Source organism: Periplaneta americana, chromosome 10 (genome assembly GCF_040183065.1).
Source record: "Periplaneta americana isolate PAMFEO1 chromosome 10, P.americana_PAMFEO1_priV1, whole genome shotgun sequence".
Lineage (NCBI taxonomy): Eukaryota > Metazoa > Arthropoda > Insecta > Blattodea > Blattidae > Periplaneta > Periplaneta americana.
The window spans coordinates 83290303-83310335 of NC_091126.1; the positions used below are offsets into that span (position 1 = coordinate 83290303).

At 38.5% G+C, this 20033-nt stretch overlaps 1 protein-coding gene across 1 annotated transcript in view; it reads left to right on the top strand.

Moving 5' to 3' along the window:
• Window positions 1-20033, top strand: part of LOC138707838 (protein tyrosine phosphatase domain-containing protein 1-like) — a 436109-nt gene that overhangs the window by 91836 nt on the left and 324240 nt on the right. Inside the window, exon 2 of the mRNA XM_069837814.1 lies at window positions 11858-12085. Within this exon, the coding sequence (XP_069693915.1) occupies window positions 11859-12085 (227 nt within the window). The 5' untranslated portion in view covers window position 11858. The remainder of the gene's footprint in view (window positions 1-11857; window positions 12086-20033) is intronic.

Below are 20033 nucleotides of genomic sequence, written 5' to 3' on the forward strand. Positions count from 1 at the left end.
CACAAGAGCACGTGAACACCTTGTTTCCATTGAAGCACGATTAGTTTTATTATTTAATACCATATTGATGTAGGGGGGATGTATAATATCAGAATCGAGTATGTTAAACTCCCCGCATCTTGCATGAACTTATGTAAACTTGGCAACGTACGTTCACCTTTAAGCCGTGCTCTTTGAAGAAGGTTACAGGAATTACACGCATGCGCGGGACAAAATTGTCTTTAACTGGCTGCTTATGACTCGTCAAGAGCACAAAGCGTTAAGTGAACAGTGAATCAACCCTACAGATGTCAGGTGCATCGATGCCTATCTTTCACTTGCTATATTTCGAGGCAGGAAATTTAATAGTGTGTATTTTAGACTGTAGGTGTCAGCATTTCTCACTGTTGGACGTTTACCTAGTGTGGGTCTGTGTACAGTGCTGCTACGAGAGTTCAGTTTGTGAATTACTATAGTTTAGTGTTAGCATAATAGCATAGTTTAGCTTTCAAACACATGGAATAATTTAAGTATCTGTATGGTGGTGTATAATATTTAAGAATAATATTTACTGGCGTGTATTTATAGTAATCAATCTATGAGAATGGGATTATAGTAGTGGCATAGGCTATAGTGTATCAGTGTGTTGTGAACCAAAATATATTACACAACACACGCTTTTTTAAATAGCGGTATTGTTGTAGCGGATGTATAAATTTTAACAAACATAAACAATGAACCTGTTCAAGCAATTTTGAACATAAAGAACTGGGTAAACTTACTAGGACAAATTGGAAATAAAAAGATTGGGTTTCATTATTATTATTATTATTATTATTATTATTATTATTATTATTATTATTATTATTATTATGTATTTTGGACTTATATACGATTTTTTTCGATAGTGAAACATTGGAATCACGACATTTCATATTAAACGTATGATTTCAAATTCTCTTCGGTTTTGGAGTTTTGGGACACAAAATTGTGAACACGCATAATATTTTATCACGAGCCGCCACTGATATGCGTCATGTTAAAAAAAGAACTCTCGCTTACAATAAAGAAGCCTGTCTTTATCATAAGTTCGTCAGTGTTCGCTTGACACAGGGAGTAGGACAGACATGTGCAGCTATCTTGTCGTAAAGGAGTTGCCACTTCTTTCTATCTTATCTTTTCCTTTGCAAATTGCTGACTGACATGACGGTCATTCATAAGTAGTGCAACGTCGTATTACTTAGAAGACATAATAGATTCACAGTCAATTATATGCCTTTCTTACACTCCTCGGTGATGAAATCAGAGGTGTTTCCTCAGATAGAATTACATCCATCGCTTTACAGATCAGTAAAATGAAGGTGTACGTACTTTGTTTATAATCTGCAGCTCTGCTGAATGTTGCATTTAATTTTTCTCACTCTCAAAATTCTCTATAGATAAATGGTCGTATCAACAACATCATTTGACAGAAATTTCCTCGCGATGACATGACCGTACAAATTAATTTAATACTTTTCTTTCAGTGGAGAATAAATTGCATTCTTTACTACTCTTCTTGGGGAAGAGCAAACCTATTACTGTGACCACCTCCCATGGTAACTGTCTATTGTGCTAACCATTTAGGTAGGCGCATTCTTCAGTTGACTACACTGAGGTCCGCTGTGCACCCCGGTTTCTGTGTAGGAAACCCAACCTGTCTCTTTAGTGCGTCGCTAGTCGCCGGTCAGCGGTCGTAGAATGTAATGGAATTAGAATGTAGCGGAGAGTTGGTGGAACTATAAGGTTCGTTCCAACAGTCAAGAACCGTCCGTAACTATCGTGAGCATGCGCAGTACAAAAAAAAGTGTTCTAACACAATCCGAACCATTCCCGTACCGGAAACATGTACTGCAGTCGGGCGTTCCAACAAACTTTTGACACGCGTTCGGAAAGGTCAGAAGTAGTCAGCGGATTGAGGCACGTACGGCAGAGTACGCGAGACGCGCATGCGGATAAGCTCACCAACGTCTCCTGGATACTGAAGAAAGACATGATCGACTATTCACATCAATGAGGTTAAGATGAAAAGTGACAGTGCAGACGAATAATAAAACTGGAGATTTCATTTAATATAATATAAATGTAAATAAATGTAATATAAAATTTAGCACATGAAAGACACTAATACATTTTCCGAAGTGATATAGTATTAAAAGTTGTGTAATCAAGATATATATATATATATATATATATATATATATATATATATATATATATATAGATTTAATTTAAATTTTCTCCAAAAAGAAAGAGAATGAAAATTATTTGGATATTGAAATAGTTAATTACAATTTCAACATGCAACTTTGATTAAAAGTATAATAAATAACGTACATCAATTCTTTTAAAAAGACATTGAGTTAGCGGAATTCTTGCCTTCCATATTTTTTGTCATTTTTTTATAGTAAATGATCGAAATTCTATTTCTGCAATTAGAATTAGCTGCAAAACGATAATAATTAAGCATACCGTTCTTAGCAAAGATGATCACAGTTACAGCATCTATGGATTTTGTACATTATGATCCCTGAAAGCGTTCCAACATTGTCCAGTCCAGTTTCAATCCCAGCAGATGCTCAACTAGCGCATGCGCATAAAATAGTACAGGAACCGTACATTAACCGCTTGTTGGAACGAATCTTATATAAATTCCCATACTCAGGTATACTGGGGAAACGAGAGAACCCTGCGTAAAACCCCCAACTGCGGTCTTGTCCGCCACAAGTTTCACTGAATTTTTACATGAAAAATCCCATGCGAGACCGGAACACGAAACCGCTTACATGACATACCACAGGAGTGCGTATAGACCAGACATGTTCAGCGTGGGCATTTGCAGCCTTTAAAAAAGGTGCAACAGTGACGTAGAATATCCTTTAAGCTTGTGCCTGCTTGCGATTCTGGGATGCTGCGTCACTGTTGCACCTAGTTTGAAGGCTAGAAGTGCCCGCGATGAACATGCCTTGTATAGACTAAACCAGGCATCGCAAAATTGTGCTTCGTGAAACAGAGCCTGAACTCTGACCTAAGTTCCACGCGACAACCCCTTCCGCGTTGAACCTTTCCTATAGCGTTATCCTTACTGTCAGCAGTGGGTCATTCTGTTACCCAGTACTATGTGAATATAGATTTGGCGTTCATGACAGATATTTCTGAACAGCTGAACAAACTAAACTCCCGAATTAAGGATGTGATCAGAATATATGTGACATGTACGACGCGGTGAAATATTTTTCCATGACGATAAATGTTTGGAAAATGCAATTGAAATAAAATGAGTTTAATCATTTTTCGTGTCTGAAGTCACTTTCAAATGTTTCTGATTCAAAAATAGATAAATACTGCGACATTCTGGAAACATTACTTTTAGAATTTAGAGCTAGAAGGTTTTGAGATTTTAAACAAATGGAAAAGGATTTCTGATTGCAAATTATTTTAACACGCTGCGTTGCTCCACAAGGTCGTCTGTAATTATGGTTGGCCTCCCACTGCGCTCCTCGTCATGCACATTTTGACGTTCTGCTGAAAATTGTCTACAGCAGCTAAGCACCATCTGCTTTGTCATGACATTAGGCCCATAGACCTGGCACAGCTGACTATAAATTTCAATCGGCGCTATGCCCTGTGCATTCAAAAACTTTATCACTGATCGCACTTCACACGCGGCGGGAGCTGGAATAGGAACGTCCATCTTCAACCAATGAAACGAAGATACTGAGAGCACTCGGAAAATTCCGCTAGCGCATGCGCCATGCCAGGACATTACTCTATCACGTACACGCAGTCGCTTCACGCAACATATGGTTTGCTAGCTGTGGGACGAGTGGGAAAGTTACTTTATGGACGCGCCTCGTATTATTATTGTAATTATTATTATTATTATTATTATTATTATTATTATTATTATTATTATTATTATTATTATGAAGTCAAAAATTAATTGAATTTTACCATGCTACTTCACTTTTTATATAAAATCATGAATAAATAAACGGAAAATATGAGGTTTACTCAGTAATTACCTACGTGAATCAGTGTATCGGGGGAAAATAAATGGAAAATGTACATGAAACACGTTCTTGCAATATGTGCAGGAAGATAAATATGACTTGCAAGCTGGTTTACCACTGTCATCAATCATGTTCGATTGAACAAACTTTAAAATTTTGAAGTTAGAAAGGCCAGAAATACTATATTTAAAATGAGATTAATTGTTGGTAGAAACAACACACGAAACGAGTTGTCGGAGCAGCAAGACTGAGCAGATATAAATAAGGGCTTGTTCAAAATAAACCGAGAACGGAAACGACAACGAGAGCGAAAACGGAAATATTGTTAAAATATGTGTGTTTAAATGTGAGTAAACAACAATTAATTATTGTGAATGCTCACATTTAAATACATTTATTTTAACATTATTTCCGTTCTCGTTGTTTCCGTTTCCCGCTTATTGTGAACTAGCCTTAAGCAGTGAGGTCTTCACTAGATCCAGCAATCGAACTTACGGATTTTGTGTGACTACTTCAATATGACTTGGGAATTGAAACTCAACCCTTCAAGAAGCCTGTAAGAAGAATGTAAAGATGCATGCATGCAAGCAGCAATGTGCAAAGGATTTTTCCCATCCATAAAGCAGTGGTTGAAACTGAAATTTCAGATTACTCCAGAGTCTACAGCATTGATGACAGGCCATGGGAAAACCAAGTCATATCTACACCGTTTCAAAACAATAGTCAACCCAACTTGTGTTTGTAACCAGGGAGATCAAACTGTAGACCACTTAATTTACGAGTGCAAAATGTTTAAAAAGATAAGGTATATTTTGCGTAATGACATTATCAGGGGAAATCCGCCGAGTTAGCTCTGTGGTAGTGTGTCTGCCTCCAGACTAGCCGGCCCGGGTTCGATTTCCAGCGGAGTCAGAAATTTTCATGTAAAATTTCTATCTTGGGACTACGAGAGATGGCGGTGCGCAACTTCTAATCACTAGATTATGCACCAAATCTCTCCGCTTGCATATGAAGAGAAGGCATATGTCACTCTTGATGGTGATTCGTCCGTCGGACGGGGACGTTAAGCCTGGCGGCCCCCTTGGTGCTATTCGACAGGAGTAGGCTATGTGCCGGACCGGGTTTCCCCTTCCCCCTTCCTCATCTTCATCATAATCATCATCATCACTCATTCCCCACACTACACTTACACGAACACTTATACATACGCTCATCCTAGTACACGAGATAACTCTCCACAGATACACATCATGTACAGTGTGGCCCGCCGAAGTGATGTACAATTAGAAAATGGGTCACAGTCCTGCCATCTATCCGCAATATGCGAAACCCGAATAACGTAAAGTGGGTAGGCATTGGATACATACATACATGCATACATACATAGGATACATACATACGTACATACATACATACATACATACATGGCCACCGGCGTAGCTCAGTCGGCTAAGCCGCTTGCCTGCCGATCCGGAGTTGCGTTCGGGCGCGGGTTCGATTCCCGCTCGGGCTTATTACCTGGTTGGTTTTTTTCCGAGGTTTTCCCCAACCATAAAGCAAATGTAAGGTAATCTATGGCGAATCCTCAGCCTCATCTCGCTATCACCAATCCCATCGACGCTAAATAACCTCGTAGTTGATACAGCGTCGTTAAATAACCAAGTAACATAAAATAATATAGATACATACATACGAGGCGCATCCAGAAAGTAAGTTTCCCGATTTTCCCCCTTGAAAGTAAACGTAATTAGTCGTGTCAATTGCGCATGCGTAACAGATCTATGACGTATCAATCATATGCCAGCCGGACAGGTCCCGCCTGGTGCCAGTAGCGTGGCAGCAGTGGTCCGAAATGGAAGCTCTTATTCCTTCTCCCGCTGCCTGCGAGGTTCGGTCGGTGATAAAGTTCTTTAATGCACAAAGCATTGCGCCAATTGAAATTCATCGGCAGCTCTGCCAGGTCTATGGGCCGAACATCATGAGTAAGCAGATGGTGCGTCGCTGATGTAGGCAGTTTTCCGAAGGTCGTCAAAGTGTCCATGATGAAAAGCGCAGTGAGCGACCGTCCCTCATCAATGATGATCGTGCATCATGGAGAACTGTCGCTTCACGATTACGGAGCTGAGCAGCCATTTTCCGCAGATATCGCGATCCTTGTTGCATGAGATTGTCACTAAGCACCTGCTGTTCAAAAAAGTGTGTGCCAGGTGGGTGCCGATAAACCTGCCCCCGAACACAAAATGCAACGTTTAGGAGCAGCACTGACATTTCTGCAACGGTATCACGATGACGGCGACGAGTTCCTCGACAGGATCGTCACGGGCGATGAGACTTGGATTTCGCACTTCACCCCGGAAACAAAGCAGCAGTCAATGAATTGGCGGCATAGTGGATCTCCGGTCAGGACGAAATTCAAACAGACGCTGTCGGTACGGAAAGTGATGTGCACGGTGTTCTGGGACAGGAAGGGCATTCTGCTCAATGACTTCCTTCCAAGAGGTGAAACAGTGAACGCTGACCGTTATTGTGAAACACTGCGAAAATTGCGACGTGCCATTCAAAACAAGAGGCGTGGAATGCTTACTGCAGGTGTTGTGCTCCTCCATGACAATGCTCGTCCACATACGGCTCGGCGCACAGCAGCTGTTTTGACGGAATTTGGCTGGGAGTTGTTTGGTCATCCACCCTACAGTCGTGACCTGCTCTTGCTCCCAGCGATTTTCACGTTTTCTTACACCTCAAGAAATTCCTGTCCTCCGGTGAGCGTTTTGGCAACGACGAAGAGCTGAAGACGTCTGTCACACGCTGGTTCCATTCACAGGCGGCAGAGTTCTACGGCAGAGGGATACAAAAGTTGATCCCACGATACAAGTGTCTCAATTCTGATGATGGCTATGTTGAAAAATAGCTGAAATATTGCTGTGCCTGTTGTCAATAAATGTTTTCCTGAAAGTGTGTGTTCTTTTTTTTTAAATAGGGAAACTTACTTTCTGGATGCGCCTCGTAATACAAGCATACATACATACATACATACATACACACAAACAGCCACCGGCGTGGCTCAGTCGGTTAAGGTAAGCAAGCCTTCGTTTATGGTTCAAAATATGGATTTTTGGATTTCTGGTGTTTATTAGTGTTTCAAGTGTTCTGAATGCAAATATGCGGCTTATAATCGAATCGGACTAAAATTGGACGTTTAATGAGCATATAATTGACTGCTTGTCATTTTCTGACCACGCCCACTTTTGCCGACATTAATGTTTTTCTTTGAATTTCCTAAACCTTTGAAGATATTTTTATGAACTAACTCTTGTTTTTTTCGAGAAATTTCGTACTTTCTGTTGGTGCCACTGTCAACTTTCTCTTTGGTCATGGTCATCTGTGGTTCGATTTCCAAGGAAACGGGAAGCGAGGTAAAAGTAAACATTTGTTATTTTGTATTTGTGAATGTAAAATGGGAAGAAATAAGAAGTTTGGAAAGAGAATGTTTACTGGAAACATTCATACAAGAAAGAAGGAAGTTATTAGTGATTTAATTAGTAACGGAAACGTTAATAACGTATTTAGTGCAGAAGAGATTAGGTTTGACCGAACACCATGTGGAGAAAATGTAGCAACTACCAGTAACAGTAAGTGTGTTACACCTCCTAGTTCATCTAAGAAGAAACTTTCATCTTCCAAAGAACTATTTGATGAGATGTGTGAAATGCAACAGTCTAATATTTGTGAAGATAATATGTTAAAATCTGGTTATGTACTAGTGGATGTGGAATTGCTATCAGAAGCATTATCTCAACAAACAAAGTGTAAATATTGTGAATGTGACTCTCTGTCAATTCAAGAAGACATGAAGAAACGAAAAGGACTTGCTACATCATTAGTAATAGTGTGTGCAGTGTGCGGAAAGGAAGGCACGTTTCAAACATCAAAAGTTACCCCTAGTGGATATGAAGTGAATACAAGATTCATATATGGGCTACGCTGTATTGGAAAAGGTTACGCTGCTGGTAGATTATTGTGTGCCATGATGAATTTGCCTAAGCCACATTCAAAATTTCATAAGGTAATTGAACATATTCAAGAATCGGCTGGTACTGTCTCAGAGGATAGTATGTTAGAAGCATGCAAGGAAGCAGTGCAATGTAATGACGGTGATGACAAGATTCCAGTTGCAATAGATGGGACATGGCATAAGAGAGGCCACACGTCAAACCATGGAGTTGTGGTAGCTACATCAGTTGATACAGGAAAAGTTTTAGATTCAGAATTGCTATCAAAATATTGTCATACATGCAAAAAGTCAGGGGCTCATGAAGGCTGTGTAAAGAATTTCGATGGAAGCAGTGGTGGTATGGAGGCAGAGGGAGCTGTACGTATTTTTCAACGTTCCAACCAGACTCGTGGTGTGAAATACAAGCAGTACTTAGGTGATGGAGACAGTAAGGGGTTTGTAAAAGTTGTGGAAAGTAAACCATATGGGGACGATTGTACTGTGGAGAAACTGGAATGCATTGGACATGTACAAAAGCGTATGGGTTCCAGGCTTCGCAAACTCAAGAAAGATTTAGTGGGAAAGAAACTTTCAGATGGCAAAGGTGTTGGGGGATCAAAGAGACTTACAGATGGCATGATAGATAAATTACAAAATTACTATGGTCAAGCCATAAAGAAATAATTTGCATAGTCTACAGGATATGAGGAGTGCAGTATGGGCTACATATTTTCACGAACTCTCCACTGACGATGATCCCCAACATGGCCTGTGTCCTAAAGGTGACAATTCATGGTGCAAATATAACAGAAAGGAACCCGATTATAAACACCATGGTTTACCAGAATCTGTTATGCTTGCCATAAAACCAATATATAGAGACTTGTCACATCCAGAGTTGCTAAAAAAATGTTTGCATGGCAAGACTCAAAATACAAACGAAGCATTCAACCATGTTCTGTGGTGCAGGATCCCCAAAACAGTCTTTGTTAGTGTCAATACACTTAGATTAGGACTAACAGATGCCATCATATCATTCAATGATGGAAATATTGGAAGAATGAAAGTCCTACAAAAGTTGGGGATTGAACCAGGCTTCAACACCATAACCATCTTGAAGGAATTAGACTCTCTTCGCATCAAAAAAGCAGAAATGGTAATGGAAGAAATGGCAAAAAAGGGAAGAAAATTGAAGAGGAACAAGAAGAGAAGCCGTGAGGACACAGAAGATTCAGATTATGGTGCTGGAATGTTCTAGCAATGCACTCAGGTATGAGAATATTTGTCAAAACTTTAAATCCATTTTTCTCAATTGTACATTTTTTGTAACGTTGGTGCATGTTGCATCAACACCACTAAAGATAAATGCATGAAATTTGGACTGGACATTAAGAAGACCATAACTAATAATAATATGAACGGAATTTGTTGTAAATTACTTAGAACCTGAGTTTTCAAATTTTGAATTACAAATTTTAGACATAAAATTAAACATTTAGAAAAATATTAATAATTAAAAAACTAATAACAGTTGATCGAAACTGGTTCGTATTATTCAAGATAAATGTATATTAACTAACCCCTCAAAATTTTGAGTTTGTATCTCAGATACATCCAGAGTAAAGTGCACCAGAAATATCAAAATTTAACATGGGTGGTATAGGGAGGGCTTGCTTACCTTAAGGCGCTTGCCTGCCGATCTGAAGTTGCGTTCGGGCGCGGGTTCGATCCTTGCTTGGGCTTATTACCTAGTTGGGCTTTTTCCGATGTTTTCTCCAACCGTAAGGTGAATGCCAGGTAATCTATGGCGAATCCTCGGCCTCATCTCGCCAAATACTATCTCGCTATCACCAATCTCATCGGCGCTAAATAACCTAGTAGTTGATGCAGCGTCGTTAACTAACCAACTTAATAAAATAAAATACTAACATACATACATACATACTTACGCGCGTATGTAAATGCGTATGTATATGCGTACATGCAAAGTATGGTACTGATACTGCTACTTGAAAAGTTTTGAAGAGACTGAATTGTGTTATAAGTCCCTGTCTAATTTCTGTTATGGCTTATCCCTACACCTGTCATAATCCCATTGGAAACCACGAAAAGCTGTAGGCAAAAAAAAGTTTCAATTTAGGCCAGTCATTCGATTGTATGGCTTACTAATAAATATGCTCACGCGATCGGTCTTGAGGGCATAACAAAGAGGGAGGATGGATTGTGCAGTTCGGAATGGTGGAGTGCTGGTTTTGCTGGCATAGGGAGTGGCTGCGGTTGGCCATGATTGCTATCCTCGGTCTGAATATTTAAGATTCAGTCGCCGATAAAAGCAGTTGTTTGATTTATGTTCATCTACCATTTTAATTTTATAACAGTTTTGCTGAGCTCTGAAAGTTAAGGCGGTTTGTTTATGACGAAGACCTTGATGATATTCATCGAGTTAATGATGTATTGAATTATAAAATAATCATAAATTGTTACTTGAAACTATCATCAAATAACGTTTTCAACCAGATGAAGAGGAAAGCAATTTCACCCGTGATGAAAAATAACTTTCTCAGTGTCATCAAGTAATTCAGTAAGATGTGCAGAATATTCCTTCACTTGGAAACAAGTAGGCTCGGCTCGGCTCGGCTTTCGAGGTTCGGACACGCGACTTAGGTTTGTTTTCTCCGATTTTACGGACTACATAGGCTGTCTGATTATTGTTTAAGTTCGATAGGTGGCCCGGGTGGCATTCTTGAATGTGATGCTGACTGGTGGGCCAAACAAGTTTCGTAAAGATAAAAGTCTGTCTCTCTTTTGTAGATCAAACTCTTCTGCCGCGTAAATAGGGTACATTTCCCCTTGACATAGATTGCGAGGACACAGGCTGAAGGACGTAATTTTAATTAATTTATTTTACGACGCTCGACGCTTTAACAGTTTGTATGGTTATCTAGCGTCTAGAGTGAAATGAAGGCGATAATGCCAGCAAAAGGAGTCCAGGATCCAGAGCCGAAAGTTATCTAACATTTGCTCTTAGAGGTAAATACTGTACTAGGAAAACCTCAAAACCTCAATTAGGTATCTTGTCTCAATCAGATTTTGAACCAGCGCCCGCTCGTTTCACGGTCAGACATGTTACCTACCGTTACTCCACAGCGGCGGGAAAGTAACATAAATATTAGAGCATTAGTATACAGCTGACGTCCATGCAATTTAGTTCATATTAATTCCTGGCTCTGCTGTACACATTAGAATAGTGAATCTTTATATTCATTGTATATAGGTTACATTATGCGGAAATCGTACAAAAAATGTCTTGCTGTATAAGACTTAATTGAATAGCTTACTTTCATATGAATTATTAAATAAATGCAACACGTCCTTTTTGTTTCACGCGGAATAGAAAATAATGCTCATTTCGTTTTCAAACATTTTTCGCGTCTTCACATATATTACACCCAATTCGATAAAAATTACTATACCAATGACTATGCAGATCTATTGCTTGGAAATAAAATTAATTTTAATTGAAACAGAGGCAGCTAGAAGTTAGAATGTATTTGTTTTGTTATTAGCTATTATTACGTTAGTAAAAACATTGATGGTAATAAAAAGTTATTATTTCTTATCACAATTATTCTACAACACGATTACATACGGGGCAAGTTTTCCAGGCCTCCATTACGAGACATTCCATATAATACGGGACACCTGGAAACACTACCTCCAGATGTCGGCAGGTGAATTGGGTCCGGATTAATAGAAATGATTGTGTTAGTAGTGACCAGATTCTCTTTCCGCGTATGAAGCAGACGCACTGTGTTGAGTACTTTGTTGGTTGCAGGATGTCCCAGGAAGTGGGAGTGGGTTCGCTGATACCTGCAGGCCTCAGCAATAAGCCTCAGGAAGCCCACGTGCCCTCTAATTACACCAAGTTCTCGGAGAACTTGCGGCGCGTCACTCCCAACGGCATCCAATGTTCCTTCTTCTGCGGTGGCAAACACTGCAAGTATGAGAACCCCGAGACTTGGGACGCCTCTCATATGGCCATCGACGGAATATTCTCTCACTGGTAAGTCATGCTGAATTATTTATTTCTGGTCTATCTTGCATTAACTGTTCTGATGATTGGAGATTTTTAGTTCAAACCCAATGAGTTCTCAAAATTCTCCGGTGAGCGCCCCAAATTTCATAAAGTACACGATCATCGAATAGATGTCAGGAATTTCACACTCAAATACTCGAGAGAATGAAGAAAAATAACTGAGTTTTCTTCTTATATGTGTAGAACATCCAGGCTTGAGCATTTCGTTTCTTTACTTATTAATTCGAAATGTTTACGCTAATCTTAATTGTACAAACGCCAAAGAGATATTCAAATTCTCTCCAAGTACACTAAATCATGTCAAGCCTGATGGTTGCTGTCGTGCCGGAGATCTTCTCTTTCAGGTGTTACAAGTTACGGATTTTTCCCGAGTAAACGTTGTTGCTTTTGACATATCCTCGTGTGAAGAAATCATTGGATGTGAAGTCAGGATTATTTGATGGTCAGAGAAATTATCCTATTACAAATTAAATTTTATTGGAAATTAAATAAATATTGAAGGCCGTTGCAATAGAATGTATGAATAAATTACTAAGAAAAATTGACAATGTTTAAAGATAATTTAAAACATTACATTTTACGCGCGAATATAGATTCACACCAAAAGCTAGTAGGGCTTACATCCCTGATACTACAAAATTGATCTCTGGCCCGGATTTATATATGATCGTGTGTTAAGACCATGCACATATGTATTTCTCCATTTGGGAATTTGTAAGGAACATCACTGGATCCACTGTAAGCATTTATGACTTTAGCACTATTTCTAGTCTTACAAGCAGTGTGAATTTCTTCGGAGAGGGGAGGTAGGTCTCTCTATCTCTTTCTCTGGTTTTTGTGCCCAGCATTGAAATGCAGTGTAGGCCTATAACATATTTTAAAATACAATGCTCGGCATATACAGCTTACCGCCATTATAAGCGGTCGTAGCGCTCGTTTATTGGGGAGGAAAAGGAATCGATGGTGAATGACGATGATTTAGGGTTCTTGTTCCTAACAAATTATGCGCTGGTAAGAGGTAATAAGAAAACGTTATACTGAGCTTGCCTTTTAACAAAGAATAATATTGAAATGGATATCCACCTTTCTGAATGCCACATCGGTGTAGAAAATATTGAAACGCCTTCTGCAATCTTTTATTTGTAATTTAATTATCTGATTTCATTCATCAGATCTTCAAGAGAGTGTTGAATGTTCACATATACTTTATGTTTAAAATTCCCCCAAAGATACAAATCACAAACATTTAAATCCGGGGAACGAGCTGGCCAACGTCCGCGACTAATTATGCGATCATCAAACAAACACCTTTTCTAATGCTTCTAATGACAGCATCTGTTTGCGGAGTGGAGTTATCATGCTGGAAGTACGCATATTCTTTTTCATATTCAGTCACTAATGCAAAAGAAAAAAGTCTCAGTTTATCTCGCACATAATGTTGCAATTTGACTGGATCGGGAAAGAAAATGGGACACATCCTGCGTGCAGGCACTGAATGAGGATTTTCATTGCCACAGTGCTTTGTATTCAGAGGGTGAACATACCATTTAAATGGAACCAAGCTTCATCCGTGATTGAGATGGATCAACAGTACCGTTATGAACAGAGAGCAACATCCACTCACAAGAATTCGCTCGAGTGGCTGGATGTCTTTGCTGTAAATGATGAATCTGCCACTCTATGAGGATAAAAGTGCAGCATTTTCAGTCATCTTAATGTTGATCTTTGTCAAGTCGCATTCTTGTGCTAATCGGCGTGAAGATTTCCTAGGACTTAGCTGTATTGCTGCCTGGATATCTGCAAGTTTCTTAAATGTGATTCTTGCATCCAGAAAGTCGGACATCATTTTCAACATATGCTTTAACAAAAGGTAAGCTCAACGTAACACTTTGTTTTTACCCCTTACCGACGCATTATTCGTATGGTACTATAGGCCTAAATCATGCCATTCACCGCCGATTCGTCTTCCTCCCTTCCGAGAGTTCTGTCGGATCTCCCCACTAGTCACGCGCGCTATAACCGCTTGTAATGCAAGTAAGTTGTATATACCGCTCACAGTGTATGTTCAGTTTTACAAAAAAATTAGTAATGCCCTACTCTAATTTGTTCATTTGTAAAAAAAAATAATTTCTTCAATGTTCAAACACCAATAATAAAAATAATACTGCTTACATATAAATCTCTGACACTAAAACTATGCTGAATACAGTTTCCCAAGTACTCCATTTCATAACAGAGATATTAATGAATAAGCGTGCAAAGTTTCATCACTCTAGCTTTAAACACTGAGAAATAAAATGAATACTAGTTGAAAACATAGAAAATTTCTTTTTTGAAATAATTAAATTTAAAGTTTTGGTTGCACATAACGCATGCAGTAACACAACTTCCACCGAATTCATTTTTAGAATTAATATACCGTAGTGATATTATGCTATCAAAGTTTCACAAAAATACTCTTCATGAAATCGTAGGCCTACATCAGTGATCATCAACTCGCGTATGAACGGCCACGGGTAGTGCTTGGCTGATGCATGCTTACTGTACCGGGCAGAGGACCGATCTGTGACATTGCGTTGTAGTGAACAGAGGCGATTCTTGCTATCCATTCAAACAAGAGATGTGAGGAGCAGAAAACACTTCAAAACGTAGGCCACACTGAAGAAATACAATTTACAGATGCATTATACAACTCACAGTAACGAATAAGGCAGATACGAAGAGAAGAGCGTGTAGCATTAATTCAACAATTGAAGGAAAATGAGCTAGAAGTTGTTTAAAATCACAATGTTAGTAAATCGGCTGTGCGACTCAGTTATAAAATTTCACTTGTAATAGTAGGCCTACGATATTATAAACCTTTTAAAGATTGAAAATTTTAAGAATGTTTAATTGCAACTGAAAAACTTTCTCAAGAGTAGGAGTTTGAATCTATCAGTTTGTCTCCTTCCACCGTGATGCATCCCATCCAAGGTCTAGCCGAGGACGTTCAGGTGCAACTAGTAATTATTTGTCGGTCTGCCACATGTTGTTCTTTGGCAGTAGATGAAAATGCTTTTGTAAGCGATAATCCCCAACTGGTGATTTTTGTAAGAGACGTTATTGAAAACCTTCAGATTAAGGAGAACTCTTATAATATTGTTTTCATAAAGGATACTACTACTGATTCCGATGTTTTCATGTAGAGACTGTAGAAATTATTTTGGACTTCCTTGGAATAAACTTATATCCTTGGCAACCAATGGTGCTCCTTCCATAGTTGGAAGTAAAACGGGTCTAATAAGGAATCTAAGGGCCGTATTCATTGGCATTTTTAGCGCGGGTTTTCAGTGGATTATCAGCGTTTTTCGTATTCATAAATCAGTGTTAGCAATAGGATATGATTTGAATTCTGTACTAGTAACCAGTGGATAGCCGTGGCTAGCTTAGTACGCTCGTAGCGCGTGCTGCGAAATGTCTATGAATACCACCCTAAGGGACGAAGTGAAAAGCGTTAATGTATCCCATGAAGTTATTTCTATTCACTGCATTATACACCAACAGAATTCATATGCAAAACAAATCAAAATGGTGTTATAGAAGTAGCCCAGTTGGAAAAACCACCAACACAATTATATCGAAAAGTCTTGCTCATTGTCAATTTAAGTCTTTCTTGATGAATGCAATGGCGAGTATGGCGATCTGTCATATTATAGTTAAGTACGGTGACTAAGTCGTGGCAAATTATTGAATAGGTTCTTTGAACTGAGGGAGGAAACATCATCGTTCACGGAGAAAGGATAAAAGTCTGTATCATAAGTGAAAAATGAAAAAAAATGGATTTGTGAACGTGCCTTCTTAATGGAATTATCTGAATGCTTTAAATTGTTTTCTGCAAGGTAACAACAAGATTGTTAAATAGTTATATGACAGAGTGAAGGAGTTTAATATGAAACCACCTCTAATTATGGAACGTTAGCGTAACTAAAAGGATAAGTTACAGCACATTTTTCAAAATTAACAAATATATAGGCATACTAGTTTCTTAAGACTTTGGATTTCGAAGAATATATTCACACATAATGACGACCTGCGCCAGGAATTTGTTTCGAGATTTAAAGACTAGAAAAATTTTTAATTTGATTTTTGATTATTATTTGTAATTATAACTTATTGATTTACTTTACGATAGTGAATTGAAGGACAAATATCAAAACAAAAGAAGTTATGTGACTTTTATATGAACTTTAAATGTCTTAGATTTCCCCGATTATACAGACATCCATTTTCGGATTCACAAATCTGTGCGAACAGTATTTTTTTTCCTATGATGAAGATAAACAAACCATGTCATGGAAGCCAAGTATCGGATCATAACTTAAAATGTGCTGTCACATTATGCACTATACAAACAATAGTTCCAAACGTTGAGAAATTGCTGAGGGAAAAGAGAATTAAACAAATCCCGAAAAATCAGTGCTAATGCCAGTGTTGAGTGGACTGAATTGAGTTAAATTTCTGCATTACTATTCCTACGCTTTTTATGTGTTTTGTTCAACATTTTCCTTAACAGAAGCAGTTTCCACATTTACAGTAATTGTCATGCATTACCTGAATAATTAACATGAAATGTGTGTTACATTTCTAAAAGTAATTATACATTTAATAACTTCGAACTTTGTTGAAAAATGTTTTTTTTTTTCAAATTGCTCAAGATAGTTTATTTAGTTATTTCTATTCAGCCCGTATCTTTTTTCATCAGAAAACAATCATAAACCTATGCAGTAAATTCATATTGTGGTCCCGCCGCTGAACGTCTTACCTGCAATGTTACGACTTTCCGCGGGCGAGCGGGCAAGGCTTGATGACGACACAGTGCTCTGAGTTGGGAACCACTGGCCTACATTTTTAGCGCGAAAATAAAAAAATGACAAATTTCCTAAAAATTCCACTATTCTCTGTAGTTCATCGCTTTAACAACAAATTATTTTAGGGTAAACACCATTACAGCAATTACAAAATACAGGGTAAACAGCCAGGTCTAGACTCCTATCCGCACTCATGGCAGAGTCCGTATAGGCCAGCCATTAGGATCTCACTTCCCTGAAATCCATTTTAATATCATCCTCCCATTTACATCTCAGCCTATCCAAAGGTCCTTTTCCCTCCGGCCTCCCAGGAGGGTCTTGCTGCAATAGAAAGACCTGTAAGTAGCTTGTTGGCTTTGATTAGAAGGGAGTCAAAACAGAAGGGGACTTAATGTTCCTAATTATGTCAGGTGAAGAATACAATGCGTGCAGTTCTGCGTTGTGTAACTTCCTCCATTCTCCTATAACTGTATCCCTCTTAGCCCCAAATATTTTCCTAAGAACCTTATTCTCAAATACCCTTAACCTCTCTTCCTCTCTCAAAGTGAGAGTCCAAGTTTCACAACCATACAAAACAACGGGCAATAAAACTATCTTATAAAATCTAACGTTCAGATTTTTTGAGAGCAGACTGCATGATGAAAGCTTTTCAACCGAATAATAACAGGCATTTCCCATATTTATTCTGCGTTTAATTTCCTCCCGAGTGTCATTTATACTTGTTAGGCCTACTGTTGCTCCAAGATATTTGAATTTTTCCACCTCTTCGAAGGATAAATCTCCAATTTTTATATTTCTACTTCGTACAAAATTATGGTCACGAGACATAATCATATACTTTGTCTTTTCGGGATCTACTTTCAAACCTATCTCTTTACTTGCTAAAAGTAAACTTACCGTATTTTCCCTAATATTTTGTGGATTTTCTCCTAACATATTCACGCCATCCGCATAAACAAGGAGCTGATGTAACCCGTTCAATTCCACACCCTCTCTGTTATCCTGGACATTCCTAATGGCATATTCTAGATCGAAGTTAAAAAATAAAGGTGATAGTCCATCTGCTTGATTTAGCCCGCAGTGAATTGGAAAAGCATCCGACAGAAACTAACCTATACGAACTCTACTGTACGTTTGATTGAGACACATTTTAATTAATCGAATTAATTTCTTGGGAGTACCAAATTCAATAAGAATATTATATAAAACTTCTGTCTTAACAGAATCATATGTCTTTTTGAAATCTATGAATAACTGATGTATTGTACCATTATACTCCCATTGTTTCTCCAATATCTGTCGAATAAAAAAATCTGATCAATATCCGATCTATTACGTCTAAAATCACACTGATGGTCCCCAATAATTTCATCTACATATGGAGTTAATCTTGTCAAAAGATTATTGGACAAACTCTTGTACGACGTCAACAAAATTGATATTATTCTAAAGTCACTGCAGTTAGTCTTGTCCTCCTTTTTAAAGATAGGTACAATTATGGACTCCTTCCATTGTTCTGGTAGAATTCCTTTTTCCCAAATAGTAAGTACAAGGTTATAAATGTCGCTAGATAATGCACTTTGACCCTCTTGTATTAATTCTCCTGGAATTTGATCGATACTTGGAGACTTGTAATTATTTAGCTTTTCTATCGCAATTTCGACTTCAGAAAATGTGGGGGTAGCGAAATCCGGTTACGAAAACCAGCTATAACGGCTGAGGGGCTCATCGTACAAACCATACGGTACCTCCATTCTGGTTGGATGATCGCCTACCTCTCCTCCGGCAGCCGGCTGGACAGTCGTGGTTCTTCATGGACTGTTGTGCCTTGGATTATATATATTCAAGGATAGTAAGACAACTTTCCAGGCTATGGAAAATTTAATTTTGTAACTCACATCTAAGTCGTCCAAATAAGGCAGCACAGGATATCAGAATGAAAATGGGTAAGCACCCATGTCAAAGACAATTCGACAGTGCGTTAAATCTTGTCTGAACACAATACGACCTGCGGTTTCTCCTAAGGCAAGCTATAATTCAGGCATGAAATTCCTTACATTACCAGAGAGTTCCAGTGAGCTTAACTGAAGACATCCGCAAACAAATAAACAAAACACCAGACAACTCACGGATTGTTTGCTTGTGAATGTAAATATCACGAAATCGATATCTACTGCAATCCCCGGCTCCTGTATCCGTACGTGGAAATCGCACGGAAAGTCTGCAACACGCGAATCCGTGTCTACTTTTGGAAATATACTTATTTATTTAAAAAGAAACTGTTTTATTGATTAAACTAATAAAGGCATTCGTTTGAGTAGGCCTACTGAAAGATCTTGCATTGAAACAAAGATATAGGCCTACACATAATGTGCAAAATATTTTTATAACAAAACATTTGTCTTGAATTTATCGATTTTAGCGCTATGCACGTGGCTGTTAATTTATTTGATATTATTTCCTGCAATTCTCAACAAGTTTGATTTGCAACACATCTGTACATTGCGGTTTGTAGATCTATATGTGATTCTGGTAAGAACTGTAAGATCATTTTGTTCTTGGACATTTACATTCACAAGGGAAAGAAGATAAACTGTGACTCTGTCATTCCATTCATAAAATTGCCACCACAATTATCAGTTTTATGATCAACATTACCAACTCAGCAGTAGAGCTAGTAACATACTCGCCAACAAATTCACCCCTAACGTATTCACCACGAATACCACCACCATGGCATTTGCCATCATCACTAATGTAACATCATAGGCTAAGTATCACAATCAACACAACTTTAAGCACCGATTTAGTCACCATCATAAAACAACATCAAAATCGAAAATAAAATCACCAACATCACTAACACCAATTTCACTCACTACAACCACTATCACTATCAACAAAATAACCATCCTTACCACCAACAACATTGCCATCACTACCCCCACCATCATAGTCACTATCTACCATCACCGTCAGCCATCACACTCACTAGCCCCACTGTCTTCGTCACCAACACCACCTACACTATCACATCACCACTACCATCGCCAATACTGTCGCTGCCA